At 48.8% G+C, this 27,959-nt stretch overlaps 13 protein-coding genes across 13 annotated transcripts; 5 read left to right on the top strand and 8 right to left on the bottom strand.

Annotated features, from left to right (window-relative positions):
• Positions 1-181: 181 nt before the first annotated feature.
• On the bottom strand, positions 182-868 carry N7496_005685 (uncharacterized protein; the record flags this gene model as incomplete). The annotated part of the gene is made up of 1 exon (XM_056698614.1): positions 182-868. One exon carries the CDS (start codon positions 866-868, stop codon positions 182-184), a length of 687 nt encoding a protein of 228 aa, XP_056557139.1.
• Positions 869-877: 9 nt separating this feature from the next.
• Positions 878-1,831, bottom strand: N7496_005684 (uncharacterized protein; the record flags this gene model as incomplete). The annotated part of the gene is made up of 1 exon (XM_056698613.1): positions 878-1,831. One exon carries the CDS (start codon positions 1,829-1,831, stop codon positions 878-880), a length of 954 nt encoding a protein of 317 aa, XP_056557138.1.
• Positions 1,832-2,422: 591 nt separating this feature from the next.
• On the bottom strand, positions 2,423-5,442 carry N7496_005683 (sugar porter family MFS transporter; the record flags this gene model as incomplete). Its single annotated transcript, XM_056698612.1, has 12 exons — positions 2,423-3,005; positions 3,328-3,337; positions 3,435-3,726; positions 3,786-4,114; positions 4,190-4,508; positions 4,583-4,714; positions 4,770-4,799; positions 4,853-4,867; positions 4,926-5,132; positions 5,185-5,245; positions 5,305-5,321; positions 5,377-5,442. 12 exons carry the CDS (start codon positions 5,440-5,442, stop codon positions 2,423-2,425), a joined length of 2,061 nt encoding a protein of 686 aa, XP_056557137.1.
• Positions 5,443-6,406: 964 nt separating this feature from the next.
• Positions 6,407-7,589, top strand: N7496_005682 (uncharacterized protein; the record flags this gene model as incomplete). Its single annotated transcript, XM_056698611.1, has 5 exons — positions 6,407-6,411; positions 6,485-7,263; positions 7,323-7,374; positions 7,428-7,472; positions 7,532-7,589. 5 exons carry the CDS (start codon positions 6,407-6,409, stop codon positions 7,587-7,589), a joined length of 939 nt encoding a protein of 312 aa, XP_056557136.1.
• Positions 7,590-8,771: 1,182 nt separating this feature from the next.
• On the top strand, positions 8,772-10,313 carry N7496_005681 (NAD-dependent succinate-semialdehyde dehydrogenase; the record flags this gene model as incomplete). The annotated part of the gene is made up of 2 exons (XM_056698610.1): positions 8,772-9,069; positions 9,127-10,313. 2 exons carry the CDS (start codon positions 8,772-8,774, stop codon positions 10,311-10,313), a joined length of 1,485 nt encoding a protein of 494 aa, XP_056557135.1.
• A 564-nt stretch (positions 10,314-10,877) lies between these two features.
• Positions 10,878-11,422, bottom strand: N7496_005680 (EthD domain-containing protein; the record flags this gene model as incomplete). Its single annotated transcript, XM_056698609.1, has 2 exons — positions 10,878-11,144; positions 11,213-11,422. The coding sequence occupies 2 exons, from the start codon at positions 11,420-11,422 to the stop codon at positions 10,878-10,880; spliced, it is 477 nt and encodes a 158-aa protein (XP_056557134.1).
• A 919-nt stretch (positions 11,423-12,341) lies between these two features.
• On the top strand, positions 12,342-13,414 carry N7496_005679 (uncharacterized protein; the record flags this gene model as incomplete). The annotated part of the gene is made up of 5 exons (XM_056698608.1): positions 12,342-12,435; positions 12,506-12,647; positions 12,721-12,798; positions 12,859-12,940; positions 12,992-13,414. The coding sequence occupies 5 exons, from the start codon at positions 12,342-12,344 to the stop codon at positions 13,412-13,414; spliced, it is 819 nt and encodes a 272-aa protein (XP_056557133.1).
• Positions 13,415-13,910: 496 nt separating this feature from the next.
• On the top strand, positions 13,911-14,942 carry N7496_005678 (SDR family oxidoreductase; the record flags this gene model as incomplete). Its single annotated transcript, XM_056698607.1, has 3 exons — positions 13,911-14,221; positions 14,272-14,453; positions 14,524-14,942. The coding sequence occupies 3 exons, from the start codon at positions 13,911-13,913 to the stop codon at positions 14,940-14,942; spliced, it is 912 nt and encodes a 303-aa protein (XP_056557132.1).
• Positions 14,943-15,457: 515 nt separating this feature from the next.
• N7496_005677 (alkene reductase) lies at positions 15,458-16,549 on the top strand (the record flags this gene model as incomplete). The annotated part of the gene is made up of 1 exon (XM_056698606.1): positions 15,458-16,549. One exon carries the CDS (start codon positions 15,458-15,460, stop codon positions 16,547-16,549), a length of 1,092 nt encoding a protein of 363 aa, XP_056557131.1.
• A 463-nt stretch (positions 16,550-17,012) lies between these two features.
• N7496_005676 (fungal specific transcription factor domain-containing protein) lies at positions 17,013-18,965 on the bottom strand (the record flags this gene model as incomplete). The annotated part of the gene is made up of 1 exon (XM_056698605.1): positions 17,013-18,965. One exon carries the CDS (start codon positions 18,963-18,965, stop codon positions 17,013-17,015), a length of 1,953 nt encoding a protein of 650 aa, XP_056557130.1.
• A 1,180-nt stretch (positions 18,966-20,145) lies between these two features.
• On the bottom strand, positions 20,146-22,061 carry N7496_005675 (sugar porter family MFS transporter; the record flags this gene model as incomplete). The annotated part of the gene is made up of 9 exons (XM_056698604.1): positions 20,146-20,298; positions 20,355-20,468; positions 20,516-20,886; positions 20,935-21,197; positions 21,251-21,336; positions 21,391-21,450; positions 21,502-21,596; positions 21,655-21,922; positions 21,975-22,061. 9 exons carry the CDS (start codon positions 22,059-22,061, stop codon positions 20,146-20,148), a joined length of 1,497 nt encoding a protein of 498 aa, XP_056557129.1.
• A 1,126-nt stretch (positions 22,062-23,187) lies between these two features.
• N7496_005674 (acyclic terpene utilization AtuA family protein) lies at positions 23,188-25,158 on the bottom strand (the record flags this gene model as incomplete). The annotated part of the gene is made up of 4 exons (XM_056698603.1): positions 23,188-23,333; positions 23,390-24,147; positions 24,199-24,679; positions 24,735-25,158. The coding sequence occupies 4 exons, from the start codon at positions 25,156-25,158 to the stop codon at positions 23,188-23,190; spliced, it is 1,809 nt and encodes a 602-aa protein (XP_056557128.1).
• Positions 25,159-26,080: 922 nt separating this feature from the next.
• Positions 26,081-27,893, bottom strand: N7496_005673 (uncharacterized protein; the record flags this gene model as incomplete). The annotated part of the gene is made up of 7 exons (XM_056698602.1): positions 26,081-26,443; positions 26,503-26,776; positions 26,829-27,200; positions 27,268-27,367; positions 27,424-27,710; positions 27,762-27,787; positions 27,849-27,893. 7 exons carry the CDS (start codon positions 27,891-27,893, stop codon positions 26,081-26,083), a joined length of 1,467 nt encoding a protein of 488 aa, XP_056557127.1.
• Positions 27,894-27,959: the final 66 nt, after the last annotated feature.

Genomic DNA, 27,959 nt, shown 5'->3' with positions numbered 1-27,959 from the left:
GGGGAGCCGCCCGCGCCCAGTAGGCGTTCCGTTAGCCAAGTGTAGACTGCCGAGGCTGTGGCTGGCCACGGCTGTACTCCTATAAGAGCGCAGCAACGGACATACGAGCGCTGTGCAGAGCGATATCCTCTCCTAGTGCCCTCTGCAAGGCCATTCCAAACCAGCTTTGCATGGCCAGCATTCACGAAGATTGGCTGTCGGCAGAACCAGGCGGGCGGAGCAAGGGAAAGGAGCTCGTCCACTGTGGGCAAATGTCAGCGATGGTCTTATAATCGGAACGGGATAGTGCGTCAGCAAGCAGGTTCTCTGATGAAGGTAGCCAGTGTGGCTGGACTTCGATGTCAAGGGCGGCTGCTACGCTGAGAAGCTTGAGCAGTTGGCGATGGGCCGGCCCCCGGAGTGCCTGCTTAGACAGGCCATGAAATGCGACGGCGCTGTCTGTGAAAGCGAGGACACGATGATGAGCCCAATGGGGGCTATGTAGAAGGAAGGCCTGCAGGATTGCGGAGACCTCCTTGATGTTAATGTGGGCCACGTCGCTGCAGGCGGAGGAGGCGTCCACAATTGCCGCATGGGTGGAAGGCAGGTGAGGCGCTGCAGACATCCAGTCCCTAGCGGAGTCCCAGGAGGACGCATAGAAGAAGAAGAGGCCCAGACCTAAGTCGCACGCGTCTGTGTAGAGGGCAACTGGGGGGCGGCTCTTGTTGAAGAAATGGATGCCGTTGAATAACGGGAGAGTGTCCCTCCACCAGGCAAGATCCCCGCGGCTATCATGGGATAGGCGGCGAACGGAGCGTTGGTGAGACGGGAAGGAAGCGAGGTCGCTGTAGAGCGACTGAAGGCGGGCTCTGCCGAGACGGATGACCATTGAGCAATGTTAGAGGAAACCGACGACACGTTGCAAAGCTTTATGCGAGACACGATCTAGCTGTGGTAGCGACGCGGCTTCGGAAGATGCGCGTGTTAGCTTGTCGTGAGGCATGCGGGCCTGCAGAAGTGACGTGTCGATTTCGACCCCAAGGACACTGACCACGGTACCCGCGGCGTCTTTCGAGTCATTCCGTGGGATGCCCAGCGCATCCGTAAGAGGAATATATACGGTATTGAAAGTGGTAAGAGCTTTCGAGAGACTTCCTACGGAGGAAGGGAAAATAGCGATGAAATCATCAAGGTAATGCACGATAGAGGCCAAGGGCAAATAGGCAGTTAGGAGCCAGTTAAGACCCTCGGCAAACAGGTTGAAGATGAAGGGTGCAGTTGTAAGGCCGAATGGAAGGCAGCACTCTATATATGTCTTGTCATCCCACGAGAAGGCTAGGAGGGGTCGGTCAGCCGGGGCGACGGGGATATTGCGGAAGGCATCCTTAATGTCGCGTTTGATGATGTAGCATCCTCGACCGGACGTGCGTATAAGGGAGAAGATGTTGTCTATAGAGATATATTGTATAGCAGAGGCGGAGTCAGGGATAGACTCGTTGACACTGCGACCGTGTGGGTAGGAAAGGTCATGGATCCGGCGCCAGCCCCCGTCGTGTTTAGGCACCAGCCCTAGCGGGGAAACAACAACGGGACCCGTGGATAATTGCACCCGACGACTTGATAGGTCATGGGAGAGCTTCTGGGTAATAAGAGAGGGTTCGTCAATGCGGTGGTTCGGAGTTCGACGGTCTGTCGGCCGGGTCGTACAACCGAGACGGCAACCGAATGTAAGGATACCGCTACAAATAGTCCCAAGGTCGCCAGGGTAGTGTTCTAGGAGAGTTTCCCACGCTGAGGTGATGAAGGGGGAAGTGGAATCACGCATAGGCGGGAGGGAGGGGTCGAAGACCATAAATTGAATAGAAGTATTAGGACGTGGGGCTGGCCAGCTAGTTGGCGGCGATAGCGTTTGAGCTATATCAGGGCCACCCCTAGCGTAGTCCTAACTCGCTGGTTTGACTCTGCAGCTTATCACGGAATGGTCGTTGCCACACTTAGAGCAGATGTGTCGGCGGTGACATGTTCGCCAGTGGCAGCCGGCAGAAGTGTTGAACTTTTCGCAGATGACAGTATCGTTGTTTGGGGCAGCGGTAGAGCGCGTTGACCGAGTGGTTGGAGTAGTCGATGCCGTCTTCGCTGGGAGTACGTTGTCCGGGCGTAGGTAGGAGCTTTCGAGGGCTTTCCCAATCTCCTAGTCACTAAGAGAAACGGCGAGGTCGCCTTTATCGACAACCATCTGGTGGTGGTCTAGGGCCATTTGCAGGATACAATCCTGCCATTTATATGCCCTGGCAAGGTCACAAATGCGACGGTGGAAGAGGACCATCCCACTGATGCATACCGGGTGCTTTGCAGCGAAGAATTCACACCAGACAGCGACGTAGTTGCTGAAGCAATGGGCCCAGAGGGTTGCGTCGTTTCCCCAATCCTTGATTGAGATCACCTAACGCAATTGCAGGCCAGATGAAGTAGATTTTAAGTCGAAAGACTCGCCATCCAGTGCCGAGACTTTAAACTCGGGGCTACGCAGTTTTATGAGGTCCTTCTTTGGGCGGAAGGTGTGCTCGAAGACGGCTATGATTGCAGCACGGTCGAGGCCAGGGAAGCGGGGGAGGATAGGCAAAACAAGAGACGGGACCCTACCATGGTCGGCATCCTCCTCCGTAGTGAGATCTATACGTGGGCGCTTGCGCTGCCCGTCGCCCGCAACAAGGGACGCGAAAACGGTAGAGATGAATGAGTCCCGCTGGGAGTCGGAGAGGGAATTCCATATATACTCTGCCGGATAGATCGAGGAGCCCAGGGTGGTCTGTCCCCCAGGGGTTAGACTGGGGGCCGCCGAACTATGACGCACCATCGTAAAAGGAACTCTTGAAGAAACCGTCGCGGAGAGAGCCCGGCTCTCCTTCGAAACGGCGATGTTCTTTTCGAGGGAGGGGAAGGCCAGGCGATAATTGTGTGCGATGTTCAGCACGGAATATCGTGGTCCCGACGCAAGGGGCTCACGCAACAGTCCCGAATAGAACCTATCATCATCATCATCGTCTGACACCTTACACCTAAGGCATCCACCCATCTACCAACTTATGATCTCCAACCACCCATCACCACATGTCTTCTTTTCACCTTGACTCCACAGCCTATTATGGTATTAACTATCCTCGCTATATCAGAAATCGTCGATCCTGCTGCTAGGGCTCGTCCTCACGAGACAGAACAATCGCTTAGGTTTATGCGGGGATCGCTGATCGACCTAGGCATGAGCTTGGCGTCTGCCACAATTAAACACGATTATCGGACCCCAGTTGGTAGAATCCCTCAATCTTTTATTCCTCCTCATTGACATACAGCTCGTTATCTGACCAAAAAGATAGTATACTAGGCACAAAAATGGATAAACCTGACACAGTATTGCAGAGGTCCTCATTCCAGTTATACTGATTCCACATAGGTACTGTGAATCTTCTCGGATGTCACAGTATCTTCGCTGGCAATCGCACCAGGCATTTCATCAGAGTCACTCTTGAAAATTAAATCGATCTCTTCGAGGCTTTTTCCTGTAGTCTCTGGGCACATGAAATAAACGAAGACCACTGCCACAGCGCAAGAGAGGACACACCAAATCCACATCTTCCAGCCGACGGTCTGGAGGCCAATACCCCCAGCAAATACGGTGATGAATGAAAATAGCCATTCACCAAAAGCCGATGCCGCACCTGCAACGTGCCGGTACTTCAAAGGGGCAATCTTAACCAGAAATCTCGTATCAGCACTGTCTCAGACTTCGCGTGAAAATGGGCAATTACCTCGGGCCCGTATAACCAGCATACACCAATCCAGCCATAACCGAAGATGAAGTTATATATGAAAATGAAGGCAATGGCGGTCCACTGCTTCGCCAAAGTTGGGTTGGATGACCCGATCATTGCAACGAAAATTGCAAGGCAGACCGTCATCGCCGCAGCTGAATATATAAGAACTGCGCGGCGGCCAACGCGTTCAATAGTAGAAGGAAGAAGGGTTGCGCCGAGAGCAAAGACCGTGGTCATTACCGCAGCCAAGAGTTGCGCAAGGAACGGGGAGACGCCTGCTTGGCTAATGATGATCGTCGCGTAGTACACAGAAATGTTGATCCCTATAACCCAGAACATGTGAGATACAAATAAAGAAGGTGAAATATTGTTTGTGTTGGCAGCGCTAAGGTACATACCCATCATTTGCTGCAGGGCGAGGATCATAAACGCGATACGAATTCGTCTGCCAGTCTTGAGGTTACTACGATCCCAAAATAGATCCAGAACCCTGAACTGATTGGTTTGTTCTTCTTCCAACTTGAGAGAGTCGAGAATCTCATGCCGCATGTGCTGAACGGCAGGATGCGAGAGTGGACGGTCATGAAGACGAGAAAGAACGTCGTCACCCTCTTCATGTCGGGCACGTGCGTAGTACCATCGTGGAGTATCGGGCAGCAGAAACATGAAAGACCCTGAGACTAAGGCAAAAAGTGATTGCAAAGCAATAGGCAATCGCTAAGTGCGTCTTTTTATAAGCAAGGCTTCTTCAATAATTCTATAAGCACAACACAAATGCCGGCGATACTTACCCATGACAGTTGGTTGTTCATTCGAGTGAATCCGAAGTCAACCCAGTAGGCCACGGCACATCCCCCAATAAGGAATATGCATTGTACAGCTACCTCCGGGCCGCGTTTTTTGATTTCAATACTCATCTCCGCCTGTTCATATAGTCAGCTTTCTGCCTGTTGCCCTCTTTGAACCGGGTTTGCCCACCATGTATGTTGGAACAGCGCAGGAAATGAACTAAAGAGCCAAGTCAGAACAGTGTCCAATTTCCACATCATGTCTGATCATACCCCTATTCCGAAACCCTAGACACACTCAGTATATTAGCATATTTTGACTGTCGGATAGAGAATGGATACGCACGCATATCACCCGACCAAGAATAATTTGTGCGACCGACCAAGACGTAGCCTGTAGAATACCTCCCACGACAACAAGGATGTCACCAAGCAGAATGCAACCACGCCGACCGACGGGCATGCCGATAAGGGAAACCAAGAGAGAGCAGACTGTCGCAGCTAACGTATAACTAGAGGCAACCAATGGGATGATATAGGCCCCAGTGGGGTTCTAGAGCAAATGTCACTACCGGCTCGTCGATAAGGTCTGTGTAGATACTCACACCGAGCGCATCGAGGAAGGGTTTTGTTTCTTGTACACCACCCAGAACCCCCGCATCGTACCTGGTTTGATTTAGCGGATTGTTGCCAGATGCTTCATTTTTTTGAGGGCGTTCACATACCCGTACAGCCCGAAGGCCTAGTGAGAGAAGTTAATTTGTGTATCTTGTGAAGTAACAGGGAGGATACCCTACTATACAACAACACCAACTCATCAAGCGATAAAGGGGTTTCCCCTTGACGAACTTCAGCGTAATCATATTGACAGGTGGCGTCAGATTGATTGAGAGTAAGGATGAGTGAGTAGTGACTCTCGAAAAGCAGATTTCCTTCTCGAACTGGCCAAACAAGCGCTACACAGACGTCCTTATAGCAAAAGACTGGGGGAGTGAAGCTCCCCCAATAGCATCTTTCGTATCGTCCAAGACGCCGTCGAATAAAGTTAAGGATCTCTTCATCCCTGTGAAAGTGTCATGAATGAGTTTAGAAGGTTTGCAGTCGCGAAAGCATAAGCTAATACTAATGGACACCAATAATGAAACGTCCTGATCAAGAGGATAGGGATTAAAGCTAAGCCGGGATTGCAGTTCCGTGGGAATTGCTCCAGCGGGGCGAGTCGCCGAATCTGACGCGGGGTATTGTACGTGTATACCTCATGAAAACTGGGGAAGATGTGCTGGGCGGCTCGGGGTGGGTGGGACAGACTAAGGAAGAAACTCTAACAGCGGGCCTATCAACATCGGGCCCATATGGTATCTGGGGAAATGCATCTAGCCGAAGATTACCGTACTACACCTTACAGTAATGCCATGACTCAGTCGGGCACTATGTCCGTGGTAGTGGTTGAGAACACATTTCAGCGGGAAATTAGACACAGTCGTAACTCCCGAATATTCGACAGAGGCATTAGCGAGCGCATATGTTCAACTTTATTGAACATAGGCCACTTATCATGACCCGTGCATTATAAATTGTTAGTCGTATTAGGTCCGAACTCACCCGAAACTAATAAATATTAGCCTTTTACCTTTTCGGCGGTTTGATATACGGCATCCTCCACTTTTCTTTTCGTTCTCCCTCGAATTCCGTTGAAAATTCTCTAGAACCATCCCCTATGCAGTGTGTTGTTTTTAAGGGCCCACTGCAAGTCACGCTGGAAGAGCGTCCGCAGCCGAAGATAGAGGACCCCAGAGATGTCGTGCTAAAGGTACGCTTCACAGCTCTATGTGGTAGGCAAGTACTAAAATGACTTCAATTTTCGCAAGCCCGTACTATGTCTCTCAAGGACTAATGATGTTTCAGTGAGCTGCATGTCTTTCGCGGCCACCAACCGTCCCAGACAGGGTTTATCATGGGCCACGAGTTCACCGGAGAGGTGACCGAGGTTGGATCCGAAGTACGACTCTTCCGCCCTAGCGACCAGGTAGTCTCGCCTTTTACAGTCAGTTGTGGAGTCTGCTTTTATTGTGCTCGTGGATTTTCATCACGTTGCTCTAGCGGCAAGCTTTTTGGCACTACTGTACTAGACGGAGGACAAGCCGAGTATGTGCGGATTCCCCTAGCTGACTCGACACTTTTCCACGCTCCGTCAACCATCGATCAGAAGAAGCTAGTATTAATGGCCGATATCTTCCCCACTGGTTACTTTGCCGCAAAAAACGCATTTCGCGGCCTGAAGGAAGATACAATCCGCCAAAGTACAGTGCTTCTGTTCGGATGTGGGCCTGTAGGGATCTGTGCGCTAATCAGTGCTCTTGAGTATCAACCGAAGCATCTGATAGCTATTGATAGTGTCCCGTCTCGACTTGCACTTGCGAGTCAACTTGGAGCTGAAGCGTGGGACTTCCAGAAGAACGAGCAAGGACTCCGACAGCGCGTGAAAGAACTCACCGAGGAGCGGGGAGCGGATGTGGCTATTGAAGTAGTCGGCCACAGCAGTGCCTTACGGATGGCCTTCGAAATGCTACGAGCATGGGGCCAATTATCGAGCGTTGGAGTCCACAATGGCTCCATTCCATGGACAGGAAACGAGGCTTACGGAAAGAATCTGTACCTGCAAATGGGACGGTGCCCAGTCCGAAGTGAGTGGTCTTCTTCCTCCCCGTCTTCCACAGAACTTTTGGCTAAATTGTATATCAAGGTATCTTTGGCCCGGCAATGAGCTTACTAGAAAAGAAACAAGATGTGCTGGAGTAAGATCAATCACTGCCGCAAAGGGTTCGCAAAGAGAGGCTAACCTCTGTAGATTCATGACGTGTGATATACGCCCACTATCTCAAGCCGTCCAAGCGTATGTCATTTTTCCTTGCCCGGAGCCAGATAAATTACTAAATTGCTGAATGTTTCTAGTTACGATGATTTCAATCACGCACGATGCCAAAAGGTCATCTTCGAGGCAGGCAAATAAAGGCGCGAACCTTGTGGATCGGGGTCGAAAACTTCATTCCTTGCGAAATATTTTGTGTGGATCGATGACTGATGAGCTAGAAGTATTCAGTATGCATGATAGACCGTACCATATACTGAAAATGGGGTCTCTGAGATGGTATTATTGAAGGCAAGTTAAGAGACCAGCTCAAAGAAACAGAGTTTTTGTCCAGTTAAAATACTATGATTTTTGAAAAGAAAATAGCGTTCCTCTCTCCAGCATGTGATAGGTCATAATTGTAGAGACAATGCCAACCATTTGAAGGCCGTGATGTCTCATTTGACCGTTCCCCATTCATAGCCAGACGAATCCAACAACGCAAGGTAGCGGTGGCGAGTGTGGTAGCTCCGTAGAAAGTTAGTACGACATCCGAAAAAACTACCTTTAACCAAAAGCGTCACCAGGTCAATTTCGGGGATTTACAATCCCGGCAATCAAGATAAACGGTATTTTCCAACGTATGGCGGCTGACAGAGTCTTAGAGGAAACACCCAGATCAGTGGATCTCTCGAGCTGGTCGTGCTTCAAGTGACCCTTGGATTTGAAGAACGAGAAATTTATTTGTCCTACGCTTGGACGAGCTGATGACCGTGCGTGTTTTAAACAATCAACTAGTAGCGTAACGTACCTCTGTTGTTATTCACGGTTGAAAATCCGACTTCGCTAAATTTAATGCAAAGCGTGCTGACAAGGGCGTAAAGCGTACGTTATGGACAGCTGGTGGGCGGGAACCAGTATATCTCGAACGAGATCGGTATCTGTTCAGAAATGCGCCATTTAGGATTATGAACAGGAGTAAGCTAATCAAGGAAAGTTTGAATGTAACCTTCCAAAAACATCGTTTTGCGTTCCATACCTAAATTGGAAACCTCTAGGATACACTTGGTCAAGTTGAAGGATTTCGGCGATTACGGATTTGGTCGTGTACGGCGTGCAGAATGCGCATTTCCGTGATGTTCCTCGGCTACATACCTTCTTCGACCTCGGTCAACCAGCCAACTTTCGGCTCTCTACTATTCGAGAGCTGGTGACTGTTCCGAATTATATGCGCGTAAAACATATAAGTATACGCAAAACTTCGAACGCCTGAACATAGTTGTCTCAGTATTTCGGCAAAGTCTCTGCAGCCCCTATTGTCGTCAATTGCATCAACACACCACAATGGATAACTCTTTCATAAATTTCCCAGTCAAACTGAGGGATCCATCTTTGTTCGACGGCCGAGGTCTTCTGAATGGCCAATGGAGGCATGCTTTCCCACAGAAAGAATTCCCAGTATATGAGCCGTCCTCAGGCCAAATACTGGGATTTTGTGCGAACCTTAGTGGAGTAGATTTCAGGGAGGCGATTGAGAGTGCCCATAATGGATACAAGCAATATTACTCCTCAACTACAGCGAAGGAGAGAGGCTCCCTTCTTCGCAGATGGAATGAGTTAATCCTGGAGAACGTCGAAGACTGTGAGTTCAAGCATGCTCCTTCAGTTCTTTCACGATGATCTAATTATGTATGTACAGTGTCTAGTATTCTTTCTCTCGAGAATGGCAAGGTTCTCGCAGAGGCGCGAGGTGAAATAAATTATGCCGCATCCTTTGTCTCCTGGTTTGCCGAAGAGGCTGTCCGGTCCTATGGCGATGTTATACCATCTTCGTATAAAGATGCAACGGTCATTACCACCAAACAGCCTGTTGGAGTATGCGGAGTTATCACCCCTTGGAATTTCCCCGCCGCCATGATCACTCGAAAGATTGCCCCAGCATTTGCGGCCGGATGTTCCGTTGTGATCAAACCTCCGAGCGAGACCCCCTTCAGTGCGATTGCTTTGGCTAAACTTGCTTTACAAGCGGGCTTCCCTCGTGACATTATACACGTTGTTCCGACGAAAGATCGCAGCGCGTCCTTGGAGCTCGCTACCCATTGTTTAGTCAAGAAGCTGAGCTTTACTGGATCAACAGGAGTTGGTAAACTGCTCGCCAAACTCGCTGCCGGAACCATGAAACGGGTCAGCATGGAACTCGGTGGTAATGCGCCGTTGATTGTTTTCGATGACGCAGATCTTGACAAAGCTGTCGAAGGGACCTTGATCTGCAAATTCCGATCTTCGGGTCAAACATGTGTCTGTGCAAACAGAATATTTGTTCACGAGGATATTTTAGAGGTCTTCACTCAGAGAATGATCGAACGCGTGCAGAAGTTCAAGTTAGGACGTGGTATTGACTCCGGCGTAACTCACGGTCCGCTCGTCAACGCTTCTGCCCTTGAGAAAGTCGAAATCCAAGTGCAAGATGCGATCAAAAAGGGTGGGCAGCTTCGATACGGTGGGGCTAAACCACTTGAAGCACCCGCTGGGTACTTTTACCAGCCGACCATTATTACCAACGCGACTAAGGATATGCTTGTCTATCAAGAGGAGACGTTTGGACCGTTGGCGGCAGTATTTTCGTTCTCTGATGAGGAAGAGGTGATTGCTTTAGCGAACGACACGGAATTTGGCTTGGCAGGTTACATCTTCAGTGAAAACATCAGTCGCGTACACCGTGTTGCAAAGCGACTGGAGTGCGGGATGCTTGGTGTTAATACAGGCGTGATCAGTGCGGCGGAAACCCCGTTTGGGGGGGTTAAGGAAAGCGGGGTTGGACGGGAGGGAAGCAAGTATGGGCTAAGTGAGTATCAAAACATCAAAGCAGTCACAATTGCGGGTTAGAAATGGGTCAGATCTTGTGCTCAGGCGAAGGGGGTGGGGATTTAGGTTGAAGTAGTACCCAGCTGACCTATTTCTTTTCTCGCTTATCCGTTCTTCTCCAGAAACTTTACGACATAAATACCAACTGAGTAGTACGCAATAAACGATTTAATTATATATTAGCCGTATGTCCGAGATATGCATTTTGAAATACCATAAATGCCAGATGAAAGGAGCTACTTTAGGCCTTCCCGGATAGACTAAAGGCCAAGAGTGTAGTCCGGTCTCAGTAACTCATCTGTGACTGGATTAATACTCTAATAGTGACCGCGTATTGCATGCTAGGACCGTACATGCAGAAGAAGTGTTCATACCTTCGTTAATATCTGTAGATGGGAAGGATGAATAAGAAAAAAAAAAGTACGAAGAATAGGATAGGTCACAATAAGTCATAGTAAGATTCAAGATGGAAACAGAGACGCTGGTTCCTCAGTAGCAGAACAGGTGATGCCCAAGTAGAGTGTCCAGGCTATCTATGGTCACTGAAGCATGCTGCAAGAGAGCAGAGAGCTGGCTATTTCTGTCCTATAGGTGGAGCTGCAATCCATCTTTACCGCCGAGATCCTTCGGAGATTCGCCCACGACCAGATTCTCTTCCCCGACCATATATGTCATAGGAAGTTTCATAAAGAGATTGCAGTCATCACTCAGGGCAGCAGCATATTCTTCACTTGTGTAAAATTTCCTCCAATCATCCCAGGTCCGTACCCAAAGCTGGGCGCAAGCGTCGTAATCGAGAACGTTCTCTCCGAGGCTTTGAGCTCGAGCTTTCATCTCTGGTGTCTGGTGGTGCTATAGCGTGTTCAATTGTATTAGTGCCACGGAAACAGGGATCAATATTAGGACTGGATCGAACTTACCTGGACATATCGGAGAATATGTGCTTGAAATGCCTGTGTTGCAACGGCAAGGTCTGCATGAACGGTTTGCCAGTGCTCGAAAAAAGTGTCGTATGAAATTGAATCTAGCTTCTTGAAGAAGACCGACACTTTAATGCAGGGCTGTAAATTCGGCTCTTTGTCATAACTAAGCTCAACATGCTTGAAATTATGGTTGATTCGGGTAGTCATATCGACGTGTTTTGAAAGTGCCTTTGTTTTTGCGAAATGAATGTGAGATCTCTCCAACAAAATCTGGATCCTAATTATATCCTCACTGTTCGCCACAGGTCTTGATGACATAAAATATCGGGAAGCTGGGTATGACTAAGTGGTTACGAGTCAGAATGCGTAGGGTCCCGCTGTTAGGGACATCACGTTGTTGGTTAGTCCACGTGAGGCCGGGGTAGGATTTGAGCAGGCAGATATCAACACGAAAGTATCATAGAGCTTCGGCTTGATATCTGGCGCCGTTTTTGAAACGCCGGGTTGGTTAAAGATTGTTCACTTTATCCAACCCGAGTATTCTGAAAGCACAGCATGGAGCCGCGTTGTCAAACTTTCGGCTGTGGAGTTAACCGCTACCATTATCCACATCTGGTTGGTAGAGGCATGCCATCCGAGGGGAACCACACAGAGTTCTTGGGATAATGGGCTCGATACGTCCAATCGTGAGTTCGGTGGACTGTAGTCGGAATTACAAGCCCGAGGGACATCGCTTGTGAGGCAATCTCTTTTGCGTATTGTACTCATTGGGAAGGAAACGCTAAAGCAAGTGGAGTATTAAAAGCGTCAATCGTTGCGCCGGATTTTGAAACCCGGGGTGTATCATGCGGGGAAGATGCAGTGGAGTGTGACTTCTTGCTTGTCGGGTTCCGAACAATGGCCCACCTTTGATGTACATGTTCGGAGTATATAAAACTTAATAACTTTTTAATAGATAAGGACTCAGGGAACAGTTTCAAATCGGCATTCCACGACAGCCCTGACAAGTACAGACAGGATAATGTGGTGGACAAAGGTACACCTCAAGTTCCCGAGAAGACTGACTAGGCACAGTCGTTCTCTGGAAGCATGCTTCAATCCATTGGGAGTCAAATCGTCTCACTCTATGGCTTCCTACACAACAGGAGACTCTGGTATGACCCGTCAGAGCTTCATGGCATCGAAGCTCTCCCTCAAAAACAAAGTTACAGTCGTAACGGGTAAGTTCAGTGTGTAGGCGTATCTTAGACACTTCGTTGAAGCTATACTAATTATCCTCGCACGTAACAGGAGGTTCTCGTGGAATCGGCCTCGATCTCGCGGAAAGCACTGCGGACCTCGGAAGTGACGTTGTCTTGATGGACATACGCGAGCCGCAGACAGATTTGAAGGAACTCGCTACGAAATACAAAACGAGATTCAAGTTCTACCAGTATGGCTTCTATTACGAGTCTTCATATCCCATATTCTCACGGTCAATTTAGTAATTTCTCGTGACTTGCTAGTACGGATGTGACCGAAATGACGAGCTTACAAGCCTCATTTGATCGATGCGTGAATGATTTGGGGAAAATAGACAACTGGTGAGTCTTCTCTCCAAGATGTGACTGGACAGCGCAGCATCACTAAGGGGCCGGATGCAGTATTACGGCGGCGGGGGTGGCGATGGATAAACCCTTTTTGGATCACACATGGGATGAATGCCGTAAACTGTTAGACGTCAATGTGAGTCTTCAACGCCGAATGGACATCGCACAAATCTGATTCAGCTTCGAGGTTCTTGGTTCTTTCTTTTGTGCCCAGTTAGCTGCACGACAAATGAAAGAGCAACAAACTGGAGGGTCAATTGTGATGATCGCATCCATCGCAGCTCATTGCGCTATTCCGGCACAGAGAGTTTCCATGTACGGTGGCACTAAAGCTGCAATCAAGCTCCTGGGTCAGACGCTTGGTGCCGAGTTAGCTCCCCTGAATATACGGGTGAACACGGTTTCTCCGGGATTCATTGCCACTGATATGTCCAAGCAATTTACTGAGCTACAGGATGTGTTTCGGAATGTGCCTCCTCTTGGTCGAATCGGGGAAACGGGAGACTTGGCAATGGCAGTCGCCTACTTCTTATGCAGTGGCTCTTCTTATACAACCGGGGCTGATCTGGCTGTCACTGGGGGTTTGCACAATGGTCGGATTGAATTATAGCTGGGTTAAAATGGATATTGTGCACTGTCGCGTTATGAGATGGCGAAGTTAGTGGAATGTGAAAAGACTGTCAATTTCGAGAAAGCAGATCAGATAGCATTCGTGTTTGTAGAAAGAAACGGAGAAAACACGTGCATGGAGAGAGGTGGGGACTGCGGAGACAATCCGGAGAAGGCAAACTTGATTACATACCGAACACCCAAAAGGGTCATTCATACCCGAGCTAGTTCTGTACACGACCCGTTTGGCGCTGGATCATGGACGATATTATTATTATGTGTTGTGTCACGAGGTGGTCGAGTAAGAATGAAGAAAATAACTACTGAGTTAGTACTGTTACTACGGAAATCAAATGTACCAATCCCCGTCCATTTACAACGGACCAAAGTCTATTGGTAGTCCAGTAGGCAAAGCTTACCTACCTCTATTTAATACACCCTTGCCCGCCTCGACCGTCATCATCTGAAGCATGATTTCCAACGCAATTGAGTGCAAAATGGCCAGCACGGACAATCCCCTGCCATCGCAACTTACGTGGATGGTCACCGGCTGCTCTTCTGGGCTTGGGAAGCTTTTCATACCGGCCGTCCTGGAAAGGGGTGATCGTATTATTGCCACCGCTCGCAAAATCGACTCCCTGAGGGAATTCGCAGACCACCGAGACGTGCGCTTGCTCCAACTCGATGTCACAGCATCCGAGGCAGAGATCAGGCGCAAAGTCACCGAGGCGCTATCCTTCTCCGGGCGCATTGATGTGCTCGTCAATAACGCGGGATATGTGATGTCCAGCGTATGGGAAGAAATCCAGTAAGACTCGACAAGTATCCTTTAAGAATAAAGATTAACGGTCCGTTTAGAATGGAAAGCCTTCAGCATCAGTTTGAGACCAATGTATTTGGTCCGATGCGGCTCACTCAAGTAGTGCTGAAGCATATGCGGCCGCGCCGGTCGGGCTCGATTCTCTTCATGAGCAGTATTGCTGGCTGGTTAGGCGTCGCAGGCGGTGGACCTTATAGCGCCTCGAAATTTGCTCTGGAAGGTAGAGTGGTTCTAATTCTCCTGCCATCCGGCCAAGTATTAGAAGCCCCGGCTAACTGAGTCTGCTTCAGGCGCCGTGGAGAGTTTACACGAAGAAGTCAAGCAGTTCGGGATCAAGGTGCACCTACTGGTGCTTGGTCAATTTCGAACCAATATACTTGGAGATGGAAGGTCGAAGTTTACACGTCCCGCCGACTCGCTAGCCGACTATGACACGGTGGTGGAGACTCTGAGGACACGCCAGCAGCAAACGAATGGAAAACAGCCCGGATGTCCGAAGCGAGCGGTAGAATTAGCCCGTGATGTTGTCCGACAGGAAGGGTCCGTGCTAGGGAAGACGGAACTGCCTCTTCGGATATTTATGGGATCGGATGCAATAGCGACTGTGCGGACAAAATGTCGTTCGACTCTGGCGATCCTTGAAAAGTATGAGGCGATTGCAACGGCTACCGACATTCCTGGAGCGGACCCTGTCCAGCAGTATAGCTAGATGATTTCCACAAGTTATCCATCATTGAATGTCGGAGTAAGCCGGCAAAGACTAGACTAGCAATCAGATCAGGTGAATGAAATTGAGTTTGAGATCAAGCAAAACCAAGGGACCAAAAGGCTGAGTGAAGAGAAAGAACGAATCATATCATGTGGATGGCTCTGATACATGATGCCAACCGTAATGCCAAGGATACCAAATTATTATGTAAAACGCCAAGCCAAGCGGGTCACTGCGTATCATGGGCGGTAAGTTACCGCTCCATACATTATTGATGACCACTGACATACGATTTCTGACTCAGTTACCTCTCTGACACATGTGCTCTCTCTGGCATGATACGCGAGACAAACAGGCATTCGAATTCATCCGCTGCCAGGCGCGATGATGACAAAAGTCCCCGAGGATGTTATTCAGACCACTAAAGTCAATTAACCATGGTACTTTAAGTGACACAATTCTGCACAGTCTCAGACATGGACAGCTCATTCTAGTCTCCATCCTCAGCACACAAAATGGCAGCCCTATTGACCCCTCTGCAAGTCGGTGACATGAGTCTGAAACACCGAATCGTTCTTGCTCCTCTTACACGTAACAGGGCTGACGATGACCACGTGGCCCTTGATATCGTACGTGACTACTACTCCCAGAGAGCCTCAACCCCTGGGACTCTTCTCATCACCGAGGGTACCTTCATTTCACCACAGGCTGGAGGTTTTGAGAACGTGCCCGGTATCTGGAACGATGCGCAGATCCAGCAGTGGAAAACCATTACCGACAGTGTGCACGCTCGAGGCAGCTACATCTTTTGCCAGCTGTGGGCTTTGGGCCGAGCTGCCGATCCGGAAGTTCTCAAAAAGACCGGCCACAAAGTGATCTCGAGCGGTGATATCCCAATCTCATCGACAAGTTCTATTCCGCGCCCGCTTACCGAGGAGGAAATTGGCGACTGGGTCAATAGTTACGTCCAAGCTGCGAAAAACGCCATGGAAGCTGGGTTCGATGGTGTTGAAATCCACGGAGCCAATGGATACCTATGTGACCAGTTCCTTCAGGACACTTGCAACAACCGAAAGGACTCATGGGGAGGCAGCATTGAGAATCGCTCTCGCTTCGGCGTAGCAGTAGCCACCGCCGTTTCTCAGGCTATTGGTGCACAGCGCACTGGTTATCGCATCAGTCCTTGGAGCCCATTTCAAGCGATGCGAATGGAGGATGAGCTTCTCCAGGCGCAATTCTCTCATTTTCTCCGCCAGCTGGCACCTCTCAAGCTTGCATACCTGCACGTAGTGGAGCCTCGCATCTCTGGCGCCGCGACAATTGAAACTGCGAGCGAAAATGTCAGCTTCTTGTTTGATGCATTGCAAGACAGCACTGTGGTAATTCTTGCAGGAGGATTTACTGCTGATTCTGCGTCTCGTGCCATTGAGAGCCACCGCCCGAACAGAGTTGCCATTGCCTTTGGTCGCCATTTTCTGGCAAATCCAGACCTGCCGCACCGGATCGCCAACGGAATTGCCTTTACTCCGTACCAGCGGGAAACATTCTACACTCCAAAAGACCCAAAGGGCTATATAGACTATCCATTTAGCCCCAAACCTCTCTAAAAGGTCGCGCAAATAGGAATCTGTTGAGAAGTCATTAAAGAACTGGGAACCTGGGAAACTGAAAGATACCATGTTGTTAGAATTTGCTAGTCCAAATATTATAACTTGGAGGTAACATTGTCTAAAAAGACACCAGTAGCAATCCTGATGTTTTCTCCCATTTGTAGTGCATTTTCTGTGATTTCTGTTTTCTCCTTGATTATCTAATAACTGCATTACACATATCCTTGGGATCGCCTCGAAGCCGACCTTGTCTACAGCATTGAGGTATAGAGTGCACATGCCTTTACCTCGATAATGAAGGAGTTGATACCTTTGTCTAAAAATTGATAATGGCGCGATGGTTAAATGGATATTTTGATCAAGTTTATTTGTCTTGTTCCTGTCAATTCTTTTTTAAGCCAACTTTGCCTATCATGAACCAAAATGTACGGCATAGACGTTTATTCGTAAAATTTTAAAATTAATGCGATTGCATGGTGAAGAAATCCCATTCAATCTCTTCCAGCTGATTCCAACCTTGAACGAAATCGAGATCGATCGGCTGGTCTAACCCTGGTGTGGGTTGAGCAGAATTTCCTCCTTGTTGGCCATCTTCTTGACTAGACTGTGCAGCCAGTTTCCCAGCAAATATATCTGTGGGGCTGCTTGTGTTGTCACTCGGGGTGGACTGCGGCTTCAGCCGAGGAAGCTGTTCAAACATTGAATCACGGAGTTCATCGGCATGGATTCGGTCCTCCCCCTCAGGCGGTGCCAATTCGTCTAGTAGGTTTCGTTCCCATGGTGTTATCATGAAATGAGAGAATAACAATTTCCCCACTTGTGGTGGCTCAAGTTTGTTGACATGCTCCCAGAGTGAGAATTGTAACGATGTATCCCTCTCTTCAGAACTCGCCGAGTTGCGGCCTTCACTTCCAGAGTCATAAATATCTCCCTGGTGTGGGAAGAGGTCCGATGGCTGGCCCCTCCATGAGTTGTCTGTCTGCGAAACGGCGACGTTAACAAGAGCAAGAGACTCTTCTGCTGAGGCATATGTGTTGGAAAGTTGTTTCAGCGCTCTTGCACACGACTGGAAACCTTGCAAAGCTAATTGTCTTCTGGTTGCGCTAGTAGATCGAAGGCTACTGAGATGCGCCAGTATAGCTGACTCCAGCATTGCAACTTGCCCATCAGGCATGAGTTCTGCTCTGCCTTGCTCGCAGAAGTATTCGTGAATCTTAGCAGTTGAGATGGCCGAATCTCGGACCCGCTGCTCTGACAGTAGCCTCAGTTCAGGGAAAGAGTATGGCAGACAGACAGCTTGGGGCCGATGAAGTGCACTGGTTGCAATGTTATAAAAACCGGCCAGCGTGGCGCGAAAATGATTCTTGACATCATCATGTCGGTGAATACGTTTGGTAGACTTAGGCGCTCGCCAGCGCAGTGCCTCGGGCAGAGAGCTGCGCCATTCTTCGAGTTCACTGTCTCGAAGTAGCACTTCTCCAGGAGTTGCGGCGGGAGTTTTGGGAACCAGGCGTGGTGCCGGACGGATAGAGTCCGTTTTTGTCACAGTATACTGTGACTCAATGACCCGTGAGATACACCGGCAAAGGCACGCCAGTGCGATGCTAGCATGGGCCAGCAGTCGTTTGGTAGGTGGGTCTCGAATTGCTGGATGGCTACCATCAGTGCCTAAACAGCCTTTGGTCGAGAGCGGGCCCATCTCAAAGTCTGACATTGTCAGCATCGGAATATCAAACTCAGTATCACGAATTTGAAGGGGCCATCTCTTGGTGATAGAAATCAGACGATCTCTCATATAGCAGGACCACCGAATTCGTCTCCAAAGTCCCATGGGGCAGGATTCATCTTGACTTTCCGGCTGATTTTCAATAGAAGTCACCAGGGCCTTCGCAACACCAACCCAGTACCACGAGTCCCGGAAGTCCTCGGAACTTTCATCCCAGTAGGTCAACAGGAGTACCGCCTGTAAAATTGCAATACAATCATCCTCACACCCAGAAAGATATAAAAGTTTCACACGCTCATATCGCGTCTTCCTTGCTTCTCTTCGATCGCGAAATCCCTCCTGTGCAATTGATTCTGCTGACTCGTAAGGTGTCGCAGCAAACATGATCGCCTGGAAAAAGAGGAAGCTGATTCCTTGACTACCAGCATACCCCTCCTCAATAACCGCCAAGAAGTCCTCCAGGTTCAAAATTGGCAGTAGAGGATGCACGAACTCGATATAATTCTTGATAAGTTCGTCCCGAACGGAGGAATCGGGAATATCGAATGCACCTGCTTTCTTCAAGAATCGACAATCTTGCTTAGTGATTGAACAAGGAAGAGGGGTGGCGTAATCGGGTAACCATTTCTCCCATCGAATTGGTGCGTTCCGGGAGAATTGGGCGTCAGACTGTTCTTGGGAAAACATATTTCTCATCTCGGTCCAGTAGCCTGATTTTCTATCTAGACCCCGAAGATCAGTTGGACATGTCTGTGTTAAGTTCTGGCAAGGCAAGGGGCATTTAAGGATGCTCACCTTCAAAAGTCGCCACATGGTCGGTTCTGATAGGGTTCCCTGGCGAGGTGACGCACTTGTCCAGGGGACTTCCAGCAGATGATGCCTTTTCACCTCTCCTGTCAACAGGAACCGAACATTGAATGTCGTGGAACTGGCATGTTGTACAGGGAGGCCCCTTCAAGGTTACGTCGCACCGAACCTTGCGGCAGCGACATGCAGAACACGCTCGTGATGATCTTTGGGATTTCAGTTGCAAGGCCTGATGCGATCTGATTCTGTACTTCATGACGATTGCCGGTCGATGGACGTGAGTGTAGAAAGACTAGCGACAAGTCCCATGTCCTCTTGGTGGTAGATGAAGGTGGCATGAAAGTTGGCACTCATTCATCTCATCCAGTATCCAGATAATGTAATTGCGGGGGCGCGGGGAAATGGTGTCGTTGCCGGAATTTTGAATCCGCGGAATCCAGTTTTGGCAGTCAGCAAGTCACGGAACGCATCATTATGCGCCAAGTATGAGTCCACTAGGAGGTAGGGGACACTGGTGGGTCTGCTGTCTCTTAATGTGGGACAGGATGCCTGGGAAGGTCCTGCTGGAGAGATTTCAGAGCAATCCTCTGAGGGTATTGGATTGACTACTCACATAGACGCGCCTTTCATCAGTGAAATATAGTGAAATCTCAAATAAATATTCAATACACTAATTAGTGATGGTGTTCTCCGTATCAGTTCACACAAGTTGATTTCTTGAGTCTGGTGTTTCCCAAAAGGTACCATTTCCTATTCAAAAATCGCGGTCTCGCTTGGTCTAACGTGAGAATGCGGCGTTTCAATTTCTATCTGATGGTATTTCCTCTTAAGGATATTTTAACTCCGTAGGCAGAAAATGAAGGGACTTTCTGAATTAAATACCTATCCACCTGCATGCGATTGGTCATGGGCACTACAGGTTTACTGAGTATTTACTGACTCCATCATGAAGGAATTCCTGAAGTCTGTGTGGATATTTTTAATTGCTTGAATGTTATCGTTCTAAAAGCAGGCGTCTATGTCACCCTGTTATTGCTGTCCTAGCCGTTCTTTCCCGAGATCAAGTTTGCGCAGAGGAATTGTCTTCAACAAGCACACGGCTTCTCGATTTACTTAGTTCATGGTCAGCACTCGTACTGACCTCGTCCAACTGATATCGGACCTCCGGCTTGACGTAAATGTAGTCGATCTCTTCCAGTGTTTTGCCACTTGTCTGTATAATTGATTTGTAAGTATCCTGCTTCTGAATTGGGCAGTGATAAGTCGAACCTCTGGAAGGAAGAAAAAGACAAAGAAGAAGCTGATGAGAAGCATAATGTCGAACAACAACCAGATTTTCCAACCAGTGTTTGCGATAGCAGTCGGAGCCATTTGAGCGATGACCTTCAAAGCGTTAGTAGTTGAAAAGAGAGACAAATGAAGTTACTCACAAATGTCCAGAGCCATTCAGACAATGCACATAGCGCGGATCCAATGTGTCGTAAATTAAGTGGAGTAATCTCCGGCGCATATAGCCATGGGATAGCGTTCCATGACATCCCAAAAGAGAATTCATAGCAGAAAAGCATTGCAAGGGCTAACTTTGCTGATGCAGTAGTATCAATCGCAATGCCGAAGGTGAATAGTGTCATAGAGAGGAAGAGAGCAACCGAGCCGGAAAGTAGCATGATCCGACGGCCAAGTCGATCCAGAAGGAATATTACGGGCAATGTGCCACACCAGAAACAGATCTGGACGATGCCAGCCACGAGGCTACTGGTTTCCTTGCTGAGGCCAACGTTGCTCTCAAGAACAATGGTAACTACTGGAAGGTTAGAACAAGATCTTTCTTGCTTGTGGGTTGACTGACCATAGAAGGCTATAACATTGATTCCAGTCCACTGCTGGAAAAATTGAATTAAGAAGCATAACACGAGGCGACGAGCAGGCTTGATCTGGGACTTGCTCTTGAGCAAACTCCTAAAATCAAGTTTTGGCTGTCGCCGCTCAAGCATCAGTGCCTCCTCCATGTCACATGTTATTTTTTGGACACGTTCATCAGATTCGTCGCATCCTAACAAGCGCGATACGGCCCGAGTAGATTCTTCTCGTCGGTCATGGGCGAACAGCCATCTAGAAAAGTGAGTGAGCATGGGTTCTTGCCGATAATTAAGGTCAGAGCTCACCGTGGTGATTCAGGCAAAAAGAGGATTGTGCTGATGGTGATCAATGCGAAGAATATTTGAAAAGCAATTGGAAATCTCCAGACCACCTATCTCAGATATTAGTGGCTTCCCAGAAAAGAATTTCGTAAATAAAGCTTTACCTCTCCACTCAAATTGCGCACCATACCATAGTCAAGCCAGTAGGCTATCACCGTGCCAAACTGTCCTCGTTAGATGGCGCCTGTCAAGGATCAAATCTCAGGGAAACATACAATGACTAACGACATTTGGACCGCCAGTGACCGACCACGAGACTCAGTGCGAGAAATTTCAGAGACATACATAGGGACTGTGGATGTGTTAATCCCTGGTAAAAAGATTAACCATGTTGCAAGGGCATACTTGATGTATTATCGGGAAAGTACCGTTTCCAACGCCAGAGATCAAACGCCCGATAATAAGCTGAACTGCTCCATAAGTGGTCGTCTGGATGGTCGCTCCAATGACCATGATGATACTCGCCCAGAATATCGAGCGACATCGCCCAAAATGATTGCCCCAGGCTGCCGCGATGATACAACCTACGAGGCATCCTATATCATAGAGAGCGACAATAGTCCCCAGGTAGGTGGGTGAAGGGTTTCCAATCGCGCCGAGAAAGCTGGGCTGGGACACCAGCCCTCCAAGTACACCCTATGTTGGTCAGCATCTATAACATTTCTCTGGCATCCAGACGTGTTCTCACCTGGTCATATCCAAAGAGCAAATAAGCGCTGCCGGCACTGACTGCAACTGAAGCTCGGAGAGCCCTTCCCCGCAAGTTTTCAAACATGTTGGAATGAAGTTCAACACGTCTTACATAGATCATGATCGGTTACTTGTGCTATTGGCCTATTTATGATTTGTACCAGGTGTGGCTCTGGTAGATGTGACACTAGTTCCTTCGGAAGGTCAGGATGATGATGATTCACACCCACAGAATCCGGGGAAGAACTAAGACGTAAGCCGTGGCTCTATGCGGGGACTCCTCCAGCACAAGACAGTGAATACCGACTCACTGCAATGTACAGCACGTAGCGGCAGGATTGGCTAATCTTGTCTTTCTTTTCCCCGGGTTTTGGCTCCCGGACTGCCCAGGGTTCCAGCCTAATATTTAGATTACTTTCGCTGATCTTGACGGGTGACGACCCAAAATTGCGATCGCCCTGGTGAGGGATTAGCCAATCGGAGATCATCACTCCATACTCGGTACATCATGCATTCCGGCAAAAGCTCGGGAATCGAGGGCAACGAGTCATAGGAAATGAGTCAGAACAGTATATACTACCGCGCTAACTTGAGTCATAATACCACTGATCTAAGCCACAAAAACTAATGAAGATCGTTGTCCATGGAGCATTTTTAGTCTAGCCTTCTTACTTCCCCGCACTTGTCTCCGGACTAATCCTTCAGAAGATCGATAGTGTGAAGCTTGGACAGCCCGGTTCATTGAGGTCTGAACTGCCTGTGCGTGAGAAATAAGCGTGAAATAGAGGCTGAGAATCAAGTTTTCACTAGTTGCGTCTACTCAGTTCTCGGCCGGCCGAAATGATGGAAGCTTCGGGAAGAATGTCGGCTGGACATTGGAGAATTCCTCACCCTCTGCTTGTCAAAACTACACCATCGCGGAAATTTTCTCGTTGATTTAGGTTCGCCCCTCTCTTTCGCCTTAATTTGTGTTCAATCTAGTTTATGTTCTCTCACACTTGCTGACGGGGCACTCAGCATAAATAATTGCAACAACAGAGGTGACGGTGACACCTAACGAAGAACTCTGTGACGAAAAGAGTGTCACGTATTTATAGAAACATAGAAATATCACATTCTAGATATTGACGAGCTTTTGTATTTGTAGACGAAACAAGACGCTGATGCCAATCTTCTATCGAACTCCGTGGCTTTCCTTGGATTCTCGACGACTAGATCTTCCCACGCTCCAAGAACTTGTTCGGAATGTCCACAAATTTGCACCGTAGGTACTCAGCAAGGTTCTTACCCAGGACATCATAGGTCGAACTTGAAGACACACCACGGTCTAAATGATCTTTCAGCAAAAAGTGCACAGCTGCAAGAGACGTTAGTATATTACACAAGAAATCAGGATTCACGTTGAGTGCTTACACCACAGGTGTGGCAACTCGAACCGAAAGATTGGCCTCGCCTCGTCGTCCTGACCGAGAAGTTTTCGAACCATGTCGATAGTCAACGCAGACCGTAGCCAGTCCCACTCATCGGAATGGCGTACAAAGAAGCCAACATTGCAATCCGAGCCCTTGTCCCCTGAGCGAGCATGAACAATCCATCCTATCGGCCCTCGTGTGGTCGGACCAAAGGTCGATAGGTCTACCGGATTTTCTGTTTCGAAGGATGGCTGCTCGTACAGGAATGGCACCGTATCCAGGGGAGGGTTGATAGGTATAAATGTGTCCTTAAAAGGTAAGTGACAAATGTGGTTGACTTGGTCCTGGGGCAGCACAGTCACAAAATACTCGTAGTAAGGTTTTGGCAACGCCTGTCGGGCATCCACAGCAAACGTTGCACCAGGGTAGGACTGCATGATGGTGTCGGAGCATGGTCTGAAGAATTTATGCAACGAGAGAGCAGATTCATCACGTGCCTGCGCGAAAATGCGGAAGTCGACAGTTGCAGCATCTTGGTTTGCTGGATCAGGTGGGCATGAACCATTGCAACGGAACTTGAGTGTATGGAACGAAGATTCATCCAGCAGATTTCTAACCTGTCGCTCAATCATTGCTGCCTTTTCAGCAGTGTCCAGTCCGCATAAGAAATAATGGGCCTCCGCTTGATAACCACCGTTTGCCGTGATGCCTACTTTTGTCGTTGGCGGTGGTCTCACTGACTTGACCTGAGAAACGGAGCTGCTTCAGTTAGCCACGACTCATATAATTCCAAAAAATTCGTCTACTTACACCCGATCCGGTCCTTCCTGCTCCATGACAATCCCATCGAGAACAGCGACAACATCAGGGTTATAATAGTAAGGCCCTTGAATCTCGTATAGCAGCTGGGCTTTGCAGGTGTCGACAGTGACCATACCCTCTCCGGCAGACTTAGTTATGACGAAGCGTCCGCTGGGGCTGATCTCGGCTACGGGAAATGCAATGTCCAGATACTTTCCGTGAAGTGATTTGAACCCGGAAAAGTTTCCTCCCGTCACGTATGTAGAGCATTCAATCAAATGTGCAGCCACAAATGCGTGAGCAAGCTTGTCGTAGCTGGTCCGTTGCCATGAGAAATGATGAGCGGCACACGCCATGGCTGGTGAAGCATCGGTCACACGTCCGCAGAGAACTATATCGGCGCCATGATTCAAGGCCTCCACGATGCCCCAGCAGCCAAGGTAACACTGAGCATAGATGGGAGTGAATCCCCATTCGGAAATCTTTTTACCTGAAGGAGACTGTCAATTATCACTGAAGTTTCCAGGAACTCATGGAGAACATACCAGTCGTCAGGTTCACCAGCGGATCGCCGGATTGGATAGCCTTCTGGACTTGATTCAAAACTTCATCGCCACTAATCCATGCGACTTTGAGATCCAGGCCCTGAGACATAATGACGTGTGTGAGCTCGTCATGAAGCTTTTCCGGGTCGCTCGCGCCCGCATTGACGGCAACTTTAATACGGCGTCGGGCTAGTGCTTCCAGCGCTGGCTCGATGGCTTCCATAAATGAGGTCTCAAATTCCGCGTTATCGCTTTGCGGGTTGCTTTTAGCACCACCACGCATAGTCATGTTGTACTCTGACATCCAGTCACCCACAATATACTGCACATCCTCGTTTCTTGCAACCTCCGCGAAAGCATGTCGGCGATCAGTCACTGACCCAGACACGGAGGCAATGCGTAGAGAAGTTGGTAGCGGGCTCATTATGCAAATGGAGAGAGGTGACCTGAGAAATTTTGCGCTTCTACATAGTACCCTCGCCGTTCTTTAAATACTAAGCGCCTGAGTTTAGAGCTAGAGCGCCACATAATCAAGATTTTGCATATTATTCACGATGAATGTCAAGTGGATACCCAGGGTAAGGCGCTGTTGCGATGGTTGATGATTCTTCTCGATCTAACATGTCCGGAATCTCAAACCCGCGGCTGCCAAGCCGAGAACTCAGTTCCAAGTACCCCGGATGTAAAGTTAGCCTCATTCATGAATCATGACACCACTGTCAGTTGCAAGCGATCAAAATGCGGGGCAATATTTACAAAGTTGAAAGTATCCATCGATGGGTATATCTTGCCGTAGACATCCTTGCCCCCGATTTTAAGCCGAGAGAACTGAGAAAAACGGAGAACAGGGATCTTATCCGCGGGGAAGTTTGGGTCGGCGACGAGGCAATGTATACTCTAAATGGTAATGTTTTGGTGCTATCTGCAATTATTGAACGACAAGCTGGTAGGACCCACCTGTGGATTCTTTCACGTTGGCAAGCTTGCATACGAGAAGTTCTTTTCACGAACCATACGAATTGCAAGGCCCGCAATTGAAGGACAACAACTACTGAGACAAAGCTCAAGTTTCGACAAAGAATGGTAGTATAACCTGGACGGAGTAGACTGATAGTACGACAACAATGGTTGAGACCTTTACTATTCTTCAACGCTGACCTAGTAATTCCCCGCTTTCTTTGAAGCCAGTAGCTCAAAAAAAATAAAAATAAAAATAAAAAAAAAACCAAAAAAGGGCAGTAACGACATCGTGAAATTCCGTTTCTCCATTTATTCCCATGAGCCCGGGCAAAACTGGAAAACCTATCGACGAGTGCCATGTACTAAACTAGTCTGAATAATGGTCACTAGTAAGACATGTTCATCAAGACCGTTTTCGGCTCCGTGTACGCATGCAAGGCGTGAATGCCAAGTTCGCGGCCGATTCCACTTTCCTTGGTTCCTCCAAATGGACACGAGAAGTGAATAGTGCTAATACAGTTGACTCCGACGACGCCCGAGTCAAACGCCTCGCTCAGTCGTAATGCACGGTTGATATCCTGCGTGAAAACACCCGCCATCAACCCGTACTGAGAGTCGTTGGATAGCTCGACAACCTCGCTTTCAGTTTTGAATCGGTTCAGGACAACAACTGGTCCGAATATCTCATCGCAGGTAATAGAAGCGTCACGAGCAGTGTCCGTGAAGATCGCGGGCTCAATGTAGTAACCCTGTAAGCAATGGTCAGCGCGCGAGCTCAGCGGCGTCTGCAATGGTGGGCCTTTCCTACCGCAGTTTGACCCTGCTTCCCTCCTTGAAGAAGAGTTCCCTGTTTCTCTCCCTTTGCCCTATCGATTATACCCACAATGCGATCATACTGACTTTGGTCCACGACGGGGCCAATTTCAGACGAGTCCTTCTCTGGGTCTCCAACGAGCGCTTGCTTCGCAGTGAATGCTTCTCGATAAGCAGCGAGAAATTTGTCGTAGATACCTTCTTGAACATAAACACGGGATGCAGCAAAGCAAATTTGGCCCGTGTTGTTTACGATGGCATTCACACACCTGTGCCCCCAAAGGTCAGCCCGGTCGCCGTGAGTGGACGTACATAACTTACCACTTGACAGCATTGTCCAGATCAGCATCATCAAACACCACCGCCGGGCTCTTCCCACCCAGTTCCAAGGTCACTCTTTTCAAGTTGCTCTTGGCGGCTGCAATCTGTACAGACTTTCCCGTCGCAAGACTTCCGGTGAAGCTGACTTTTGCAATCTTCATATGACTTGCAAGGATCGCACCTGTGCTTCCGTCGCCGCTCAAGACCTGAAAGACACCAGGCGGGAAACCTGCATCCACAATTAATTTTCCAAGCGCGGCAGCGGCGAGTGGGGTCTTTTCGCTTGACTTGAGAATAAAAACATTCCCAGTTGCCAGAGCAGGGGCGGCTTTGAGACCGATAGATGCAAGAGGTCCATTCCACGGAATAATTCTGTCGCGGCAAATTAGAAAATGGGGGTCATTTGCATCCACGCGTCGTGGTATTGACAAGTCCATACCCTGCAACGACACCCAACGGTTCATTTCGAACAACCTTGAAGAATCCATCTGTACTTGGGAAGCTCTGCCCCGCGAATTTGCCAGCCCACCCCGCATAATCTGCCACTCTGTGAGTCATTGTCGATCGAGGTATTAGGGTCGCATTTTAGACTCACATCGGAAGCATCCTATCGCGGTGTCGATCTCCGATTTGCCGAAGGGGAGGTAGGGGGCACCGAGGGTAGCGCGTGTCAGCGACGCCAGGTACTCCTGGTTTGCTTCAATAAGATCCGCAAACTTGAGCAACATCTTCTGCCGGTCGAAGTCATTGATTGAGCGCCATGGAGAATTCGGTGCAAATGCATCTTGAGCTGCCTGGACGGCGCGGTCGACGTCTGCTGGTCCGGCAACAGGTATCTCGTCGCTAACTAGCTCCTTGGTCGCCGGGTTATGGACGGAGAGCCTGTTCTTGAATTAGACAGAGCTGTGAAACATTGGAAGAGGACCCGTGTACCTTTTGGAGTTAAGACAGTCGACATACTATTCCAATGATTAACAACCCATCAATCGCTTATGCGTCCACGTAATAGAGTTGACGTACTTCGTTGTTGATGAACAACTGAGTGAGGTGTGATTCAAGCTTCATTTCGTCGTCGATATCCCCCTAAAAAAGAAGAAACAGACTCGCAGCAGGGCAATTACGTTGTCCAAG

This window comes from Penicillium cataractarum (genome assembly GCF_028827025.1).
Source record: "Penicillium cataractarum strain IBT 29864 chromosome Unknown utg000004l, whole genome shotgun sequence".
Classification (NCBI taxonomy): Eukaryota; Fungi; Ascomycota; class Eurotiomycetes; order Eurotiales; family Aspergillaceae; genus Penicillium; species Penicillium cataractarum.
Note: the sequence above shows the minus strand (reverse complement) of the source record. Positions and strands in the feature narration are given on the sequence as shown.